The following is a 17,926-nucleotide window of genomic DNA, read 5'->3' on the forward strand; positions in this document are numbered from 1 at the left end:
CTTCAGGTCTGACCCAGCACAGTCATAGTGGTGGTGTCCATAGTGGTGGTAGGGGTGCTTGTGTCACTCCAACCCCAAATCCAGGAGGCTCAGAACAGAGAGAGAGAGACAGACTCCACTTGTTTGGAAGAAAGTAAGGGACGAGAACAAGTCTCTGCCTGGTAATCCAGAGAATTATTCTAGATCTTGGCCAAGATGATCAAAGCAGTACCTCTATGAGTCTGCAAGAACCATAATGTTTCTGGGCTTGGAGTCCCCCTAAAGCAGATATAGCTAAGATGACAACACCCAAGTCCTTTTGAATATCTGGGAAGCCTTCCCAAGGACAGGAGAAAACAAACAAACACAGACTACAAAAACCTACAATAAATACCTCACTCTTCAATGCCCAGACACTGAAGAACATCTCCTAGCAGCAACACCATCCAGGAAAACATGGCCTCAACCAATGAACTACATAAGGCACCAGGGACCAGTCTTTGAGAAATAGAGATATGTTACCTTTCAGAGAATTCAAAGCAGCTGTGTTGAGGCAACTCGAAGTAATTCAAGATAGTACAGTGAAGGAATTCAGAATCCTATCAGATAAATTTAACAGAGATTGAGACAATTAAAAAGAATTAGGCAGAAATTATGGAGCTCAAAAATGCAATTGGCATACTGAAAAATGCATCAGAGTACTTTAATATCATCATATATCAAGGAGAAGAAAAATTAGTGAGCTTGAAAACAGGCTGTTTGAAAAAGCACAATAAAAGGAAACAAAAGAAAAAAGAATAAATAACAATGAAGCCTATCTACAGGACCTAGAAAATAGCCTCAAAAAGCCAAATCTAAGAATTATTAGCCTTAAAGAGGAGGTAGAGAAAGAGAGATGGAGAGGTTACTCAAAGGGATAATAACAGAAAACTTCCCAAACCTAGAGAAAGATATCAATATCCAAATGCAAGAAGGATGCAGTACACCAAGTAGATCTAATGCAAAGACGACTACCTCAAGGCATTCAATACTCAAACTCCCACATGACAAGGATTTTAAAAAGATCCTAAAAGCAGCAAGAGAAAAGAAATGAATAAAATGCTATGGAGCTCCAATATGTCTGGCAGCAGACTTCTCAGTGAAGACCTTACAGGACAGGACAGAGTGGCATAATGGATTTAAAGTGCTGAAGGAAAAAACTTTTACCCTCAAATAGTATAGCTGGTGAAATTACCCTTCAAACGTGAAGGAGAAATAATTTGTTTCTAGACAAACAAATGTTGAGGGATTTCATGAACATCAGACATGTCTTACAAGAAATACTAAAGGGAGTATTTCAATCAGAAAGAAACAGATGTTAGTGAACAATAAGAAATCATCTGAAGGCATAAAACTCACTGGTAATATTAAATACACAGAAAAACACAGAACATTATAACACTGTAACTGTAGTGTGTAAACTCCTTTGTTAGTTTGTTTTTTGTTTTGAGATGGAGTTTCGCTCCAGCCCAGACTGGAGTGCAATGGCGCAATCTCGGCTCACCGCAACTTCTGCCTCCTGGGTTCAAGCAATTCTCCTGCCTCAGCCTCCCAAGTAGCTGGGATTACAGGCATGTGCCACCATGTCCAGCTAATTTTGTATTTTAGTAGAGATGGGGTTTCACCATGTTGGTCAGGCTAGTCTTATCTTGAGTAGAAAAACGAAATGATGAAGCAATGAAAAATAGTAACCACAACTTTTCAAGACACAGTACAATAAGATAAAAATCATAACAAAAAGTTAAAAAGTGGAGGGATGAAGTTAAGGCATAAAGTCTTAATTAGTCTTCTTTTTACTTCTTTGTTTATGCAAACAGTGTTAAGTTGTTATCAGCTTAAAATAATGGGTCATAAGATACTATTTGCAAGCCTCATGGTAACATCAAACCAAAAACAGTACAACAGATACACAAAAAACAAAAAGCAAGAAGCTAAATCATGTCATCAGAGAAAATGACCTTCACTAAAAGGAAAATGGAGAAAAGAAAGAAGAGAGAGAAGACCAAAAGCAATTAGCAAAATGGCAGGAGTAAGTCCTTACTTATCAATAATAACATTGAATGTAAATGGACTAAACTCTCCAATCAAAAGACATAGAGTGGCTGAATCAATTAAAGAAAAAACAAGACCTATTGATCTGTTGTCTACAAGAAACACACAGCATCTATAAAGACACATATCGACTGAAAACAAAGGGATGGAAGAAGATACTCCATGCCAATGGAAACCAAAGAAAGAGACACAGTAGCTACACTTACATCAGACAAAATAGATTTCAAGACAAAACTATAAGATGAGACAAGGTCACTAATGATAAACAGGTCAATTCAGCAAGAGGCTATAACAGTTGTAAATACATATGCACCCAATGCTGGAGCACCCAGATATATAAAGCAAGTATTTACTAGAGCTAAAGAGAGAAATAGACTCCAATGCAATAATAGCCAGAGATTTCAACATCCCACTTCCAACACTGAACAGATCCTCCAGATAGAAAATCAACAAACAAATACTGGACTTAATCTGCACTATCAACCAAATGGATCTAACAGATATTTACAGAACATTTAATCCAACAGCTGCAGAACACACATTCTTTTCCTCAGCACATAGATCATTCTCAAGGATAGACCATATGTTGGGTTACAAAACAAGTTTTAAAATATTCAAAGAAATTTATATAATATCAAGCATCTTCTCTGACCACAATGGAATAAAACTAGAAATCAATAACAAGAGGAATTTTGGAAACTCTATCAATATATGGAAATTAAACAATGAATGCTGAGTAGGTCAATGAAGAAATTAAGAAGGAAACTGAAAATTTTCTTGGAACAAATGATCATGGAAACACAAAATACCAAAACCTGTGGGATACAGCAAAACCAGTACTGAGAGGGAAGTTTACAGCTACAAATGCTTACATAAAAAAGAAGAGAAACTTCAAATAAAAAACATAACAATGCATCTTAAAGAACTAGAAAAGCAAGAAAATCAAACCCAAAATTTGTGGAAGAAAACAAATAGTAAAGGTCAGAGCAGACATAAGTAAAATTGAAATGAAGAAAACAATACAAAAGATTAATAAAACAAAAAGTTGTTTTCTTGAAATGTTAAATGAAATTGACAAACCTTTAGCCAGACTAAGAAAAGACAGAAGGCACGCGAGTCAGGCAACCCCGGGCTCCCTCGCTGCCCTGCGATCCGCGGGTGCGGCAGGGTCGCCCCGACGCTCTCGTCTCTTTCCTCGCGCGCTCGCTCCCTCCCCATGCCCCCACCCCCCCAGTCCCTGGCAGGTCCCTCCCCCAAGCCTGCTCCCGCGGCCGCCGCTGCTACCGGAGGCGCAGGAGCCTCGCGATAGCGTTTGCACAGGCGGCACGTGACGCCACCGCCGCCTGTAACCGATACAGGGGTTACCCCGCCGCCTCAGCCGCCACCCACCGCCCGCCGCCGCCTGTAACCGATGCAGGGGTTACCTCGCCGCCTCAGCCGCCACCCACCGCCCGCGGCCGCCCCAGCCGCCACCCACCGCCCGCCGCCGCCTGTAACCGATGCAGGGGTTACCTCGCCGCCTCAGCCGCCACCCACCGCCCGCGGCCGCCCCAGCCGCCACCCACCGCCCGCCGCCGCCTGTAACCGATGCAGGGGTTACCTCGCCGCCTCAGCCGCCACCCACCGCCCGCCGCCCCCTCAGCCGCCACCCACCGCCGCCGCCGCCTGTAACCGATGCAGGGGTTACCTCGCCGCCTCAGCCGCCACCCACCGCCCGCGGCCGCCTCAGCCGCCACCCACCGCCCGCCGCCCCCTCAGCCGCCACCCACCGCCCGCCGCCCCCTCAGCCGCCACCCACCGCCCGCCGCCGCCGCCGCCACCTCAGCCACCACCCACCGCCGGGAACCGAGGCACTGCTGAGGTGCCGGCAGGTTCCGCCCGCGGAAGTCTTCTCGGCCGGCGCAGCCCGCGCTCGGATGCCGGCCTCAGGGCACCCCTTCGACGCCTCCGCCGCCGCGCCCTTTTTCCCCGCCTCTTCTCCGGCGCGCCCGCCCGCTCCCTGGCTTTTCTCCCTTTCACTCCTCCCTGACCCCTATCCTTCCCTCACCTCTTTCCTCACCACCTCTCCTCTTCTCGGTTTCCTCCCCCATCCCCTTGACTCTCCCCTCCCAGCCCTCGCTCTCTAGCTCGCCCTTAGCGCGGCCCCCGCCATGACGGAGGCGGGTGCCGCCGGTGCCCTTGCCGCCGCTGCCGTCGCAGGGGGAGAGTTGGGTTCCCAGAAAGTAGCTTGATGAGTGTCCAAAGTAGCAGTGGAAGTTTGGAGGGGCCGCCATCTTGGTCCCAGCCCTCAGTGTCTCCAACCCCGGGCTCGGCGGCGGCGGCCAGGTCCCTCCTGAATCGCACGCCGCCATCCGGGAGGCCCAGGGAAGGTGCAGTGGATGAGCTTCATAGTCTGGATCCAAGAAGGCAAGAGTTATCGAAAGCTAGATTTTCTGGAGTTGCAAGTGGGAGCAGTGCGAGTGCAGGCAGTTGCAGTGTTGGAGCTAAAGCTTCAACAAATAACGAAAGCTCTAATCACAGTTTTGGAAGCTTGGGATCTTTAAGTGACAAAGAATCAGAGACACCAGAGAAGAAACAATCAGAATCATCCAGGGGAAGAAAGAGAAAAGCAGAAAACCGGAATGAAAGTAATCAGGGAAAAAGTATTGGGGGATGTGGCCACAAAATTAGCGACTATTTTGAATACCAGGGTGGAAATGGCTCAAGTCCAGTAAGAGGCATACCTCCTGCAATCCGTTCTCCTCAAAATTCACATTCACGTTCCACTCCTTCCTCATCTGTTCTACCCAACAGCCATTCTCCTACTGCATTAGCATTTGGGGACCACCCTATTGTACAACCAAAGCAGTTATCCTTTAAAATTATTCAGACAGATCTCACAATGCTGAAATTAGCAGCATTAGAAAGTAATAAAATCCAGGACCTGGAAAAGAAGGAGGGACGTATAGATGATTTTCTCAGGGCTAACTGTGATCTCAGACGGCAAATAGATGAACAACAAAAATTACTTGAAAAATACAAAGAACGATTAAGTAAGTGCATATCAATGAGCAAGAAACATCTTATTGAAAAGAGTACACAAGAAAAATTGTCAAGCAGAGAGAAGAGTATGCAAGATCGATTACCCCTTGGGCACTTTACAACAGTTAGACATGGCGCTTCATTTACTGAACAATAGACAGATGGTTTTGCATTTCAGAATCTTGTGAAGCAACAAGAATGGGTGAATCAGCAAAGGGAAGATATTGAAAGGCAAAGGAAACTTTTAGCCAAACCCTAACCTCCCACAGCTAATAATTCTCAGGCACCCTCTACCGATTCTGAGCCAAAATAAAGGAAAAACAAAGCAGTCAATGGAGCAGAGAATGATCCCTTTGTTAGACCAAATTTACCCCAACTGTTGACTTTGGCAGAATATCATGAACAGGAAGAAATTTTCAAACTTAGACTAGGACATCTCAAAAAGGAAGAGACAGAAATCCAGGCAGAACTTGAACGTTTGGAAAGAGTCAGAAATCTTCACACACATGAGCTGAAAAGAATAAACAATGAAGATAATTCACAGTTCAAAGATCACCCAACATTAAATGAAAGATATTTATTACTTCATCTACTTGGTAGAGGTGGCTTTAGTGAAGTATTTAAGGCTTTTGACCTTTATGAACAAAGATGTGCTGCTGTGAAGATACATCAGCTTAATAAAAGCTGGAGAGATGAGAAGAAAGAAAACTACCACAAACATGCCTGCAGAGAGTATAGAATACACAAAGAACTGGATCACCCCTGAATAGTTAAACTCTATGATTATTTCTCCTTGGATACAGATACGTTTTGTATAGTGTTAGAATACTGTGAAGGCAATGACTTGGATTTCTATCTGAAGCAACACAAGTTAATGTCAGAGAAAGAAGCTAGGTCTATTGTAATGCAGATTGTAAATGCACCAAGATATCTCAATGAGATCAAACCCCCTATTATACATTATGATCTTAAGCCAGGGGCCGGGTGCAGTGGCTCAAGCCTGTAATCCCAGCACTTTGGGAGGCCGAGACGGGCGGATCACGAGGTCAGGAGATCGAGACCATCCTGGCTGACACGGTGAAACCCCGTCTCTACTAAAAATACAAAAAAACTAGCCGGGCGAGGTGGCGGGCGCCTGTAGTTCCAGCTACTCGGGAGGCTGAGCCAGGAGAATGGCATAAACCCAGGAGGCGGAGCTTGCAGTGAGCTGAGATCCAGCCACTGCACCCCAGCCTGGGCGACAGAGCCAGACTCCATCTCAAAAAAAAAAAAAAAAACCTATTATACATTATGATCTTAAGCCAGGAAACATCCAGCTGGTAGATGGATCAGCATGTGGTGAAATCAAAATCACTGATTTTGGTCTGCCCAGGATTATGGACAGTGATAGCTATGGTGTAGATGGAATGGATCTAACTTCCCAGGGGGCAGGCACTTACTGGTATTTACCTCCTGAGTATTTTGTAGTTGGAAAAGAGCCACCAAAGATTTCCAACAAGGTTGATGTATGGTCAGTTGGAGTCATCTTCTTTCAGTGTCTTTATGGTAGAAAGCCATTTGGTCACAATCAATCTCAATGAGGCATTCTTCAAGAAAATACAATATTAAAAGCCACAGAAGTTCAGTTCCCTGTAAAACCTGTTGTAAGCAGTGAAGCCAAGGCCTTTACAAGATGCTGTTTGGCATATCAAAAAGAAGATCAATTTGATGTGCATCAGCTGGCAAATGACCCATACCTTCTCCCACATATGAGAAGATCAAATTCTTCAGGAAACCTACACATGGCTGGGCTGACAGCATCCCCTATGCCCCCTTCTTCAAGCATAATTACTTACTGACTTTCCTCCAAGACTGGCATGATATCTTTGAATTGCTTCCAGATGCACACTTGAGTTTGAGAGCATTTGAGTGTTGTTTTTTTGTTTGTTTGTTTTTTACACAAGACATGGTTAAGAACTGTTTGTGAACATAGTTCCTCATAGTGTCATTTGTATGAGAGTGGATCATGGATAATGAATAAATGCACACTTCTGACTATAATTTTGAGCAGTGAAGGATGACCGCCTGTTACACAGAAACAGGAATACCACGTTAAGATAGAAGAAAAAAATTTTGTTTATTTGGGGGAACACTGTAAATAACGTTTATAATACTTAAACACATTTGGTTGTTACTAGAGAGTTCTAATATGAAGGGTAGTTTTTCATTATTTAAAAACACATGGAAAAATAAGAGACATATTTCTAACATACGAACTATAGTGCCTGGATACATTCTTCAGCATTTGGCAGTTAATCTGCTGAAAGCAAAGTAAGAACTGAATGACAGTGACAGTTGTGTTTTATAGTAATAGAATGTGAGAGTTAGAATCTTTGGACAAAGTTAGGCTTTGTCATTTGCCTATTCTGGCTTTTACCAAGTTGTTCCTCAAGATCACATGTCCGTTTTCTTTCACTGGTTATATTAAAGGGAAAGCTATTATTTCTAAATACTTTACACTTTTGACAAAATGAGCTGCTTGTTTTGAAATCAGTTAAATTCACTAAATTACAATATTGCCAGTGTTTTCAACATGTTAGAATTGATAACAGGTATTTTTCTTTTGTTACTAGGCCTTGTTCATCAAAACAGGTGACAGTATGTAACCAAATGCAGACCAGTTCTATGCAAGATAATGATAAATTCCCTTCTAGCTCTATTGTAAATTGTTGTACAGATGTCACATTTCAATTACTAAGTTTCAGCAGCTTATTCTTGTACAAATGTCTAAAGTATGACTTTTCTAATTGGATACTGTATTTTTTTTAAGTCTTCTTGAAGGTGCTCTAATTGCTGCTCTAATTGCTGCTAAATGATGTTGCTTCTTTGCTAAAAAATTAAATGACCTAGAAGGTGCAAGTTGACTGTACATCATAGATATTAAAAAGCATACAGTCATTAACAATGAAGACGTGAAAGTGATCCATGTTGGACATAATTGAATTTTTAAAATCAGTTGATTGGGTTCTAGGGCTGTGGAGCACATAGATACTAGATTTATACTTTGTTCATGGTTATTCTACATTTCTAGAAAGTTCTTATCAGCAAGATGGTCCCATAAACAAATTTCTTGTGGTTTGTACAGATTTGTTAAAATGTGAACATTTTCTAACTGCCTCGTAGGGTAGAAACCAATATTTTTCAGGATGCTGTATTTCACTCCTGGAAGGACTTTTTCTTTATTGTCACATTCATAATGCTGATACTTACTTGTAAGTTGTTCATATTGCAGAAAAAGGAGGTTATACTTACCACAGATTCTCTTTAATATTGTACAGTTAAACTGTATTTCTGATGTTGCAAGCCGTTTTGTTTTTTCATTGTACATAGACACATTGTCTCTTTAAAATGCTGCTGAAATTGTAGAGAATATAGCCAAATGGTAATAAACAATGACAGTTAAAATGTAAAGACTATGAAAATTACGTTGGAAGGGAGCTTTCAAGATGGTAGGATATTGACTGACTGAGCTCCTTTACTTAAAAATCAGCTGAATAAATTCCTTAAGTATACTTCAAAAAAAAAAAGAAAAAAAGGAAAAAAGACAGAAGATCCAAATAATAAAATCAGAAACGAAAAAGGTGACATTACAACTTAAACCACAGAAACTCAAAGGATCATTAGTGGCTACTATAAGCAACTACATGGCAATAAATTGGAAAATCTAGAAGAAATGCACAAATTCCTAGACACATACAACCTCCCAAGATTGAACCAAGAAGAAATCCAAAACCCAAACAGACTGATAACAAGTATTGAGATCAAAGCCATAATAAAAAGTCTCCCAGTAAAGAGAAGCCCAGGACCCAATGGCTTCACTGCTGAATTCTACCAAACATTTAAAGTAGAACTAATGCCAATCCTACTCAGATTATTCCAGAAAATAGAGGAGGAGGGAATACTTCGAAATTCATTATACAAGGCCAGTATTAACCTCATACCAAAACTAGACAAAGACACATCAAAAAAAGAAAACTACAGGCCAATATGTCTGATGAATATTGACACAAAAATCCTCAGCAAAATACTAGCAAACCAAATTCAACTACACATTAGAAAGATCACTTATCATGACCAAGTGGAATTTATCCAACTTGGGATGCAAGGATAGTTCAACATATATGAATCAATCAATGAGACACATCATATCAACAGAATGAATGACAAAAACCATTTGATCATTTTGATTGATGCTGAAAAAGCATTTGATAAAATTCAACATTCCTTCATAGTAAAAATTCTCTTCCATAGTAGGTATGGAAGAAATTTACCTCAACATAATAAAGCCATATATGACAGTGCCACAGTATGATACTAAATGAGGAAAAACTGAGAGCCTTTCCTCTAAGATCCGGAACATGACAAAGATGCCCACTTTCACCACTGTTATTCAGCATAGTAGTGGAAGTCCTAGCTAGAGTAATCAGACAAGAGAAAGATATAAAAGGCATCCGAATTGGAAAGGAAGAAGTCAAATTATCCTCATTTGCCTATGGTATGATCTTCTAATTAGAACTAACTAAAGACTCCACCAAAAATAAGTTATTAGAACTGGTACACAAATTCAGTAAAGTTGCAGGATACAAAATCAACATACAAAAATCAGTAGCATTTCTATATGCCAACAATGAACAATCTGAAAAAGAAATTAAAAAGTAACCCTATTTACAATAACCACAAATAAACACCTAGGAATTAACCAAAGAGGTAAAAGATCTCTATAATGAAAATTATAAAACACTGATGAAAGAAATTGAAGAGTACACCAAAAAAAAATGGAAAGATATTGCATGTTCATGGATGGATTAGAAGAATCAATGTTGTTACAATGTCCATACTATCCAAAGCAATCTACAGATTCGATGCAATCCCTATCAAAATACCAATGACATCAATGACATCATTCACAGAAATAGAAAAAAAACACCCTAAAATTTACATGGAACCACAAAGACCCAGGATAGCCAAAGTTCTCCTAAGCGAAAAGAACAAAACTGTAGGAATGACATTGCCTGTCTGCAAATTGTACTACAGAGCTATAGAAGTAACCAACACAGCATGGTACTGGCATAAAAACAGACACAGAGATGAACAGAATAAAATTAAAAACCCAGAAATAAATCCACACACCTACAGCGAACTCATTTTTGACAAAGTTGCCAAGAACACACACTAAGGAAAAGATAATGATATCTCTTCAATAAATGGTGCCGGGAAAACTGGATATCCATATATATAACAGTGAAACTAGACCCCTCTCTTTCACTGTATATAAAAATCAAATCAAAATGGATTAAGAACTTAAATCTAAGACCTCATACTATGAAACTACTGTAAGACAACCTTGGTGGAAACTCTCCAAGACATCAATCCAGGCAAAGATTTCTTGAGTAATATCTCACAAGCACAGACAACTAAAGCAAAAATGGACAAATGGGATCATATCGAGTTAAAAAGCTTCTGCACAGTAAAGGAAACAATCAACAAAATGAAAAGACAGCACACAGAATGGGAGCAAATATTTGAAAAATACCCATCTGGCAAAGGATTAATAACCAGAATATATACAGAATAAATAAGGAGTTCAAATAGTGCTATAGAAAAAAATCTAATAATCTTATTTAAAAATGGCAAAGATGTTAGAATAGATAGTTCTTAAAATAAGACATACAGATGGCAAACTGACATGGAAAAGTGCTCAACATCATGGATTATCAGAGAAACAAAATCAAAACTAAAACTAAAATGTGCTATCATCTCACCCCAGTTAAAATGGCTAATATCCAAAAGACAGGCAAGAACAAATGCTGGCAAGGATGTGGAGAAAAGGGAACCCTCATACACTGTTGGTGGGAATGTAAATTAGTACAACCACTATGGAGAACAGCATGAAAGTTCCTCAAAAAACTAAAAAGAGAGCTACCACAGGATCCAGCAATCCCACTGCTGCGTATGTACCCCAAAAGAAAGGAAGTCTGTATATTAAGAGGTATCTGCACTCCCATGTTTGTTGCATCCCTGTTCACAACAGCCAAGATTTGGAAGCAACCTAAGTGTTCATCAGCAGTTGAATGTATAAAGAAAATGTGGTGCATATACACAATGTACTATTCAATCATAAAGAAGAATGAGTTGAGTTATTTGCAACAACATGGATGGAACTGGAGATCATTATGTTAAGTGAAATAAGCCAGGCACAGAAAGACAAACATTACATGTTCTAACTTATTAATGAGATCTAAAAATCAAAACAATTGCACCCATGTTCATAAAGAGTAAAAGGATGGTTACCAGAGGCTGGGAACGGTAATGGGGGGATACGGAAATATGGGAATGGTTAATAGGTACAAAAAAATAGAATGAATAAAACTTACTATTTGATAGCACAACAAGGTGGCTATAGTCAATAGTTTAGTTCTACAGTTTTAATAACCAAAAGTGTATAATTGGATTGTTTGTAACACAAAGGGTAATGCTTGAAGGGATGGATACCTCATTTTCCATGATGTGATTATTTCATATTGCATGCCTGTATCAAAACATCCCATGTACCCCATAAATATATACATCTTCTATGTACCCATAAAAGTTCTGAAAAATAAAATATATAAAAAGAGGTGACAGATATGGAAGACAGGCAAAGAAGAGATGACATCCACACAATCCGAGTCCCTAGGAGAGAATGGAGTCCAGTGCATTTGCTAGTAGACATCTCAGGAGCCACCATTCTGAGCCAATTTTCTCTGGCTCTTATTGCCCACCAATACGGGGGCAATCTTGTTTTATTTCAGGATACAGTTTTTGAATTAGATGTAAGTATGCTTTCTGTTCTATTACTTTTGGTAATTAATTTTAGGAAGAACTAATTTGGGCACAAATTCAAAAAAATCTAAATCCAAAAAAAAAAAAACAAAACACACACACACACACACACACACACACAATCATCTATAAGGTAGTTGATGACCAGTCCCAGATTTCTCACCAGCCACATTCAAGATCAGTAAATGGTAGGACAACACCTGTAGGGTTCTCAAGGGGGGAAGAAGTGGTGGATAGTCCAGAGTCTATATACAGCCAACTGTTCTTCAAGAACAAAGGCTGCTGAAAAGGAGTTCCAAACATTCTATAGTCCGTAATCTCATGATAAAACTACTAGAGGAAGACCGCCAGCCATCAAAAGGTGCTTGGAGAACTCAGGGCCAAGAACTAAAAGTAAATATTAAGTGTCCTTAACTGCAAGACTAAGACAGAAATGACTGTGGGGGACTGTGTGACCTCAACAGAGGTGAAATGGTGTCTGCATGACAAAGTGGACATTTTACAATGATCAAAACACAGAATATGAGATAGCACTTCTGAATTACTGCCCCACTCCAAATAACTCTCATCCAAAGGACATCAGTAAAATCAAATCTGGCATATTAGACAGTACAAACAAATTTTAAGAAAATAATATTACTGACTACAATCATATGATGCTAGAGATGGAGGAGAAAAGGAAGAGGAAACCAGGTAATTTCATACCTGTATATGGTAAAGAACTAAAGTATACTATCCAAAGAAGAACAAAGAATATTTTGGAAAGTTATAAAGGTAGCCACTACACGTAGAAGCTATCAAAGAATAAGAAAACTTAAGATGGAAAACTTTTGAAAGTATAAAAATAGAGAACATAAACTACTAAGATTGAAGCCAAACAGATCTATGAAAACAACAAACGTGAATGGTCTTAACTTGCCTATTAAAAGGAAGAGACATTCAAATTGGACCCCAAGATTATTACACATAAAATAGGGAAAGCTGAAAAAACTTGGGCAAAATTCACCCCAAGCAAATTCCACTGTTTCCTCTGGGACAAAATGTCAAGCTCCATGCCAGGGAAGATGTTTCTCCTCAGACCTTCTCCTCACTCTCCCACTCCTCTTAGAGAAGGAATTGGGTGGCAGTGGAGGGAAACTGTAGATTCACCAGCTGTAGCAGCAGTGTGCTCCTGCATTGCTTCTGACCTGGGAAATGAAACAGCAAGACTTTTTCCGCTGTGGCTTTACCCGGAAGGGCCTTCCTCCCAGAGCAGAGTGCCGGGCTGGAGGAGCAGCAGTGGAAGCGTGGAAACCACATCTCTAGCAGCAGAGACCATCAGAAGCAGAGCCTCGGATATAAGGGATACAACGCGCTCTCCCCAGCCTGGGAGTGACAGAATGCGTCATCCCTCACAGTGATACCCCTGTGTTCCAGCCATCTGGCCCACCACAGAGCCAGCCCAGAGCCAGCCCCTCGCCAACCTGGAGCCTGGCCAGCTCGCCAAGCTGCACCGTAGGCCTGGAAGGCATGGAGACCTGCTGCAGTGCCCTGTCCTCCAGTGAGGCCTGCCATCCCTGCCAAGGGTCGCCTCTGGCTTCTCCTTCTCCAGGATGGCACAGTCCAGAGACTCAGTGCCCAGAGTAGGTGTTGCCCCCCTGCTTCTGGGCCCAGACCCTCCCTTGTTGCTGACCCCTGGCCTTTCCCTCTGGCTTGGATGTCCAGGGCCCTGTCACAGCCGGGGAGCTGCTCCTGCTCAAGGACTTTCTTCAGCAGGATCAAAAGGCTATGTCCTGAACAATGCATGGGCCACGTGAGCAGAGCAGGATCAAAAGGCTGCATCCTAAACAGTGCATGGGCCATGTGAGCAGAGTGCCCTCTCCACTGCCCTTGGGGCTGCAGCTCTCAGCTCAGCTCCCAGCCCTGCTCAGGGCAGCCAGGCCAGGAAGTGCCATCCAGGCTAAGTGACCCTGAGGGGGGACAGGTACCCCAGGAGATGCCAGCTGTGGGCAGAGGCTGGGGGCCAACTCGACCTGGCCTGTGGGCCCTGCCCTGGCCACCCATTGCACAATCCAGCCACCATGTCTGTGACACTCGTGTGCTTTCCCTGGTGTGTCCTTGTGGCAGGTGGGGGCAGAGGGTGTGCTCCCAGGACTCAGCCACAGGGTGCTGTGGAAGGAGCTGGGCCCAGACACCTGCAAAGCTATGGGCATGGGGGTCTCTGGCCCCTCCACAGATCTGCACACAGGGACCATATACAGGGGCCTCACGTGCCTGCGCGTCTGCTGGAGCTGAACGGGCCTCTGAAGTGTGTGAAAAGGCAGGGCCAGGGCAGGGCTGGATGCGGGCAAGGGCTGGAGCCAGTGCTTCTGGAGGGACCTGGAAACCCCACCCCTCACCCCTGTAAAGGATGCAGGAGGCCCCAGAGCTGAGACCATCAGAGGAAGAGCCTTGGGAAAGGGTCTGGGGGCTCAAGGAGTCCTACCACGAACTGTGAGCCCAAGTGAGTCTCAAAGGGCAGCTCAGAACCCCACTGCTTCCTCAGACAGCAGGACCCCAGTGCAGGAGGAGAGGGAAGGCCAGGCCCTCCCTCCCCCAGCCCAAGGATCCAGAGGCCCAGGCATGGGGGCGTGAGGCACAGCCCACCCTCAGCCTGCTCCCTCGACCCTTGACCCTGCCTGCGCCCCCCAGGGCCAGAAGTCCTAAGCCAGAGAACCACTCCCCCAGCGCCAGACCACCCTCCTCCTCACTCCCTCACCTCGCCCCCTCACAGGTGCCTCCCTGGCCATCAGGGCCCAACCACCCCTAATCAAATGGGTTCTCAGCCCCTCATGGCTAGAGACGGGTTATCTCACCATTCCCAGCCTAAGACTCCGTCCCCATGCTGGCAACTGTTCAACCATGTCTAGAGAGATCCACTGCCCCAGACAGTACCTCAGAGTCCCCCGTCCTGCCTGGACCCCTGTAGGAAACCCCACAAACCACCGCCATTCTGTCCACACCCCTACAGGAGCCCCAACCCTCTCCCCATATCCAGGCTTCCCTCCCAGACCCCCCATCCCTGCCCGCACGGTGCCTGAGCGAGTCTTCTTGAGCAGCCTCTAAGCAAGCCCCCAGCACCCTTCAGCCCCTTCAAGGCACTCAGGCCTCCTTTCCACCCCGCCTCAGCAAACCACCTGCGACCTCCAATGACAGGTCCCAGCCTCCCAGCCTTTGCCTTGCCTATTCCTCTCCCTGGAACTCTACCCTGACATAGACCCTCCCCAGCAAGCCTGCAGGGGCAACTCCCCTCCCCCAGACACCCTGTGCCCATCAGTTCACCCCAGCAGAGGCCCTCGCCGGGCACACCCCCATGCTCACACCTGGCCGCGGGCCTCGGCCTCCCCGAGGGCCCCACCCAGCCCGCGTCTGGCCAGTGGTGCCTGCAAAGCCCCTCACCCAGACTCGGCGGAAGGCAGCCAGTGTGGGCCTGGGGAGGGGCTCCCTGTAGACCACCTTGCACCTTCCCTGGCACCCGCCATGGGAAGAGCTGAGACTTCACTGAGGACCAGCTGAGGCGCAGGGAAGGGACCTAACACTGGTGGACACACAGGGAGCCCACGCCAGGGCTCTGTGGTGAGTGAGACCCAGCGCCACCCGCTGAGGCCTCCCGTTCAGTGGAACATCGGTGAATAGGTGGAACCAGCCAGGCAACCCACGCCGGGCCCCACAGACGGGATCAGAGCAGGAAAGGCTCCCTGCCCCTGCGGGCCAGCGAGGAGCCCTCGGGGGGGCCATGGCCCTGCAGGCCAGGAGGCTCCCCCAGCCACTGCCACCCGGGTCTCTCTGCAGCTGGGAAAACAACTCAGAAAGCAAAGCAGTGAGAGGTGGCGTGACGGACCCAGCTTCAGATCTGCTCTAATTTACATGAGAAAAAGAAAAACACAATCGGCAGCCTTCAGCACTCTAATGATTCTCAACGGCAGCAAATGACTGGCACGAGACTCAAGAGGGACTGGCAGGGTTGAGGGCTGGGGTCTCCCGCATGTTCTGGGGCTAACAGCGGAAGGGAGAGCACTGCCAAAGGTGCTGGGGGCCCCTGGACCCGACCCACCCTGGGGACCGCAGCCAGACCAGCCCCAGGCCCCGCGGGCCCCCTACCAGCCGCAGGGTTTTGGCTGAGCTGGGAACCACTGTGCTAACTGGGGACACAGTGATAGGAAGCTCTGCAAAAACCATGCCCTCCAGGGACCCCGGCTGTGGGTTTCTGCAGCCCCTGGCTCAGGGCTGACTCACTGTGGCTGAATACTTCGAGTTCTGGGGCCAGGGCGCCCTGGTCACCGTCTCCTCAGGTGAGTCTGCTGTCTGGGGATAGTGGGGAGCCAGGTGTACTGGGCCAGGCAAGGGCTTTGGCCTCAGACTTGGGGACAGGTGCTCAGCAAAGGAGGCTGGCAGGAGGGCGGAGGGTGTGTTTTTGTATGGGAGAAGCAGGAGGGCAGAGGCTGTGCTACTGGTACTTCGATCTCTGGGGCCCTGGCACCCCAATCACCATCTCCTCAGGTGAGTCCCCCTGCAGCCCCCTCCCAGTCTTCTCTGTCCAGGCACCAGGCCAGGTCTCTGGGGTCTGCAGCTGGTCTGGGTCTGGCCTGAGGCCACACCAGCTGCCATCCCTGGGATCTCTGCCATGGGCTGCATGCCAGAGCCCTGCTGTCACTTAGCCCTGGGGCCAGCTAGAGCCCCCAAGGACAGTCAGGGACCCCGCTGGGCTTCAGCCCCATCAGGGACCCTCCACAGATGGCAAGCAGGCCGAGGGCAGGGATGGGAAGGAGAAGTTGTGGGCAGAGCTGGGGCCAGGGCTGGGAACATCACCCCTCCCAGCCTGGGTCTCAGCCTGGTGATCTGTGTGACTGGGGACAGGGACACCGGCTGCCTCTGCTCTGTGCTTGGGCCATGGGAGCCATTCGAGTGTCCCGCATGGGGACGGGTTTGTGTCTGGGCAGGAACAGGGACTGTGTCCCTGTGTGATGCTTTTGATTTCTGGGGCCAAGGGCTCAGAGTCACCGTCTCTTCAGGTAAGATGGCTTTCTTTCTGCCTCCTTGCTCTGGGTCCAGCGTCCTCTGTCCTGGAGCTGGGAGATAATGTCCAGTGGCTCCTTGGTCTGTGCAGGGCCACGTTCAGCAGAAGGCCTTTCTCTGGGAATCGGGACTCTGCTCCTGGGACAAAGGGTGGGCAGAGTCATGCTTGTGCTGGGGACAGAATGACCTTGGGACACGGGGCTGGCTGCCACAGCTGGCCCAGGACAGTCGGAGAGTAGGGTTTTTGTGCACCCCTTAATGGGGCCTCCCACAATGTGACTACTTTTACTACTGGGGCCAGGGAGTTCTGGTCACCGTCTCCTCAGGTGAGTCCTCACAACCTCTCTCCTGCTTTAACTCTGAGGGGTTTTGCTGCATTTTGGGGGGAAAATAAGTGTGCCTGGGTCTCCTGCCAAGAAAGCCCTGGAGCAGCCGGGGGGGCTCAGGAGGACGCCCTGAGGCGACAGCGGCCACACAGACAAGGGGCAAGGGCTCCAGACGCTCCCTCCTCCTGAGCCCAGGCAGCAGGGGTCTCTCTGTGGTCAGGGCCACCCTGGGCCTCTGGGGTCCCTTAGCCCAACAACCCCTGGGCCCTCCACGGGCTCCGTCTGAGAGGGTCCCAGGGACTTAGCGGGTGCCAGTTCTTGCCTGGGGTCCTGGCATTGTTGTCACAATGTGACAACCGGTTCGATGTCTGGGGCCCGGGAGTCCTGGTCACCGTCTCCTCAGGTGAGTCCTCACAACCTCTCTCCTGCTTTAACTCTGAGGGGTTTTGCTGCATTTTGGGGGGAAAACAAGTGTGCCTGGGTCTCCTGCCAAGAAAGCCCTGGAGCAACCTGGGGGGCTCAGGAGGACGCCCTGAGGCAACAGCGGCCACACAGACAAGGGGCAAGGGCTCCAGACGCTCCCTCCTCCTGAGCCCAGCAGCAGGGGTCTCTCT

The 17,926-nt window shown here is 46.2% G+C and overlaps 1 pseudogene and 3 gene segments (V, D, J or C); all 4 read left to right on the top strand.

Moving 5' to 3' along the window:
* Positions 1 to 3,924: 3,924 nt before the first annotated feature.
* On the top strand, positions 3,925 to 7,744 carry LOC105489922 (serine/threonine-protein kinase tousled-like 1; annotated as a pseudogene).
* Positions 7,745 to 16,373: 8,629 nt separating this feature from the next.
* The window catches only part of LOC112428039 (immunoglobulin heavy constant gamma 2-like), a 163,762-nt gene continuing 162,209 nt past the window's right edge, over positions 16,374 to 17,926 (top strand). The window contains 1 exon segment of the C gene segment in view: positions 16,374 to 16,470. Within this exon segment, the coding sequence occupies positions 16,389 to 16,470 (82 nt within the window).
* LOC105489913 (immunoglobulin heavy constant gamma 1-like) overlaps positions 16,580 to 17,926 on the top strand; it is a 100,150-nt gene continuing 98,803 nt past the window's right edge. The window contains 1 exon segment of the C gene segment in view: positions 16,580 to 16,982. Within this exon segment, the coding sequence occupies positions 16,595 to 16,982 (388 nt within the window).
* The window catches only part of LOC112428038 (immunoglobulin heavy constant delta-like), a 28,087-nt gene continuing 27,210 nt past the window's right edge, over positions 17,050 to 17,926 (top strand). The window contains 2 exon segments of the C gene segment in view: positions 17,050 to 17,136; positions 17,562 to 17,715. Of these exon segments, the coding sequence occupies positions 17,050 to 17,136; positions 17,562 to 17,715 (241 nt within the window).

The sequence above is a fragment of the Macaca nemestrina genome, chromosome 7 (assembly GCF_043159975.1).
Source record: "Macaca nemestrina isolate mMacNem1 chromosome 7, mMacNem.hap1, whole genome shotgun sequence".
Taxonomy (NCBI): Eukaryota; Metazoa; Chordata; class Mammalia; order Primates; family Cercopithecidae; genus Macaca; species Macaca nemestrina.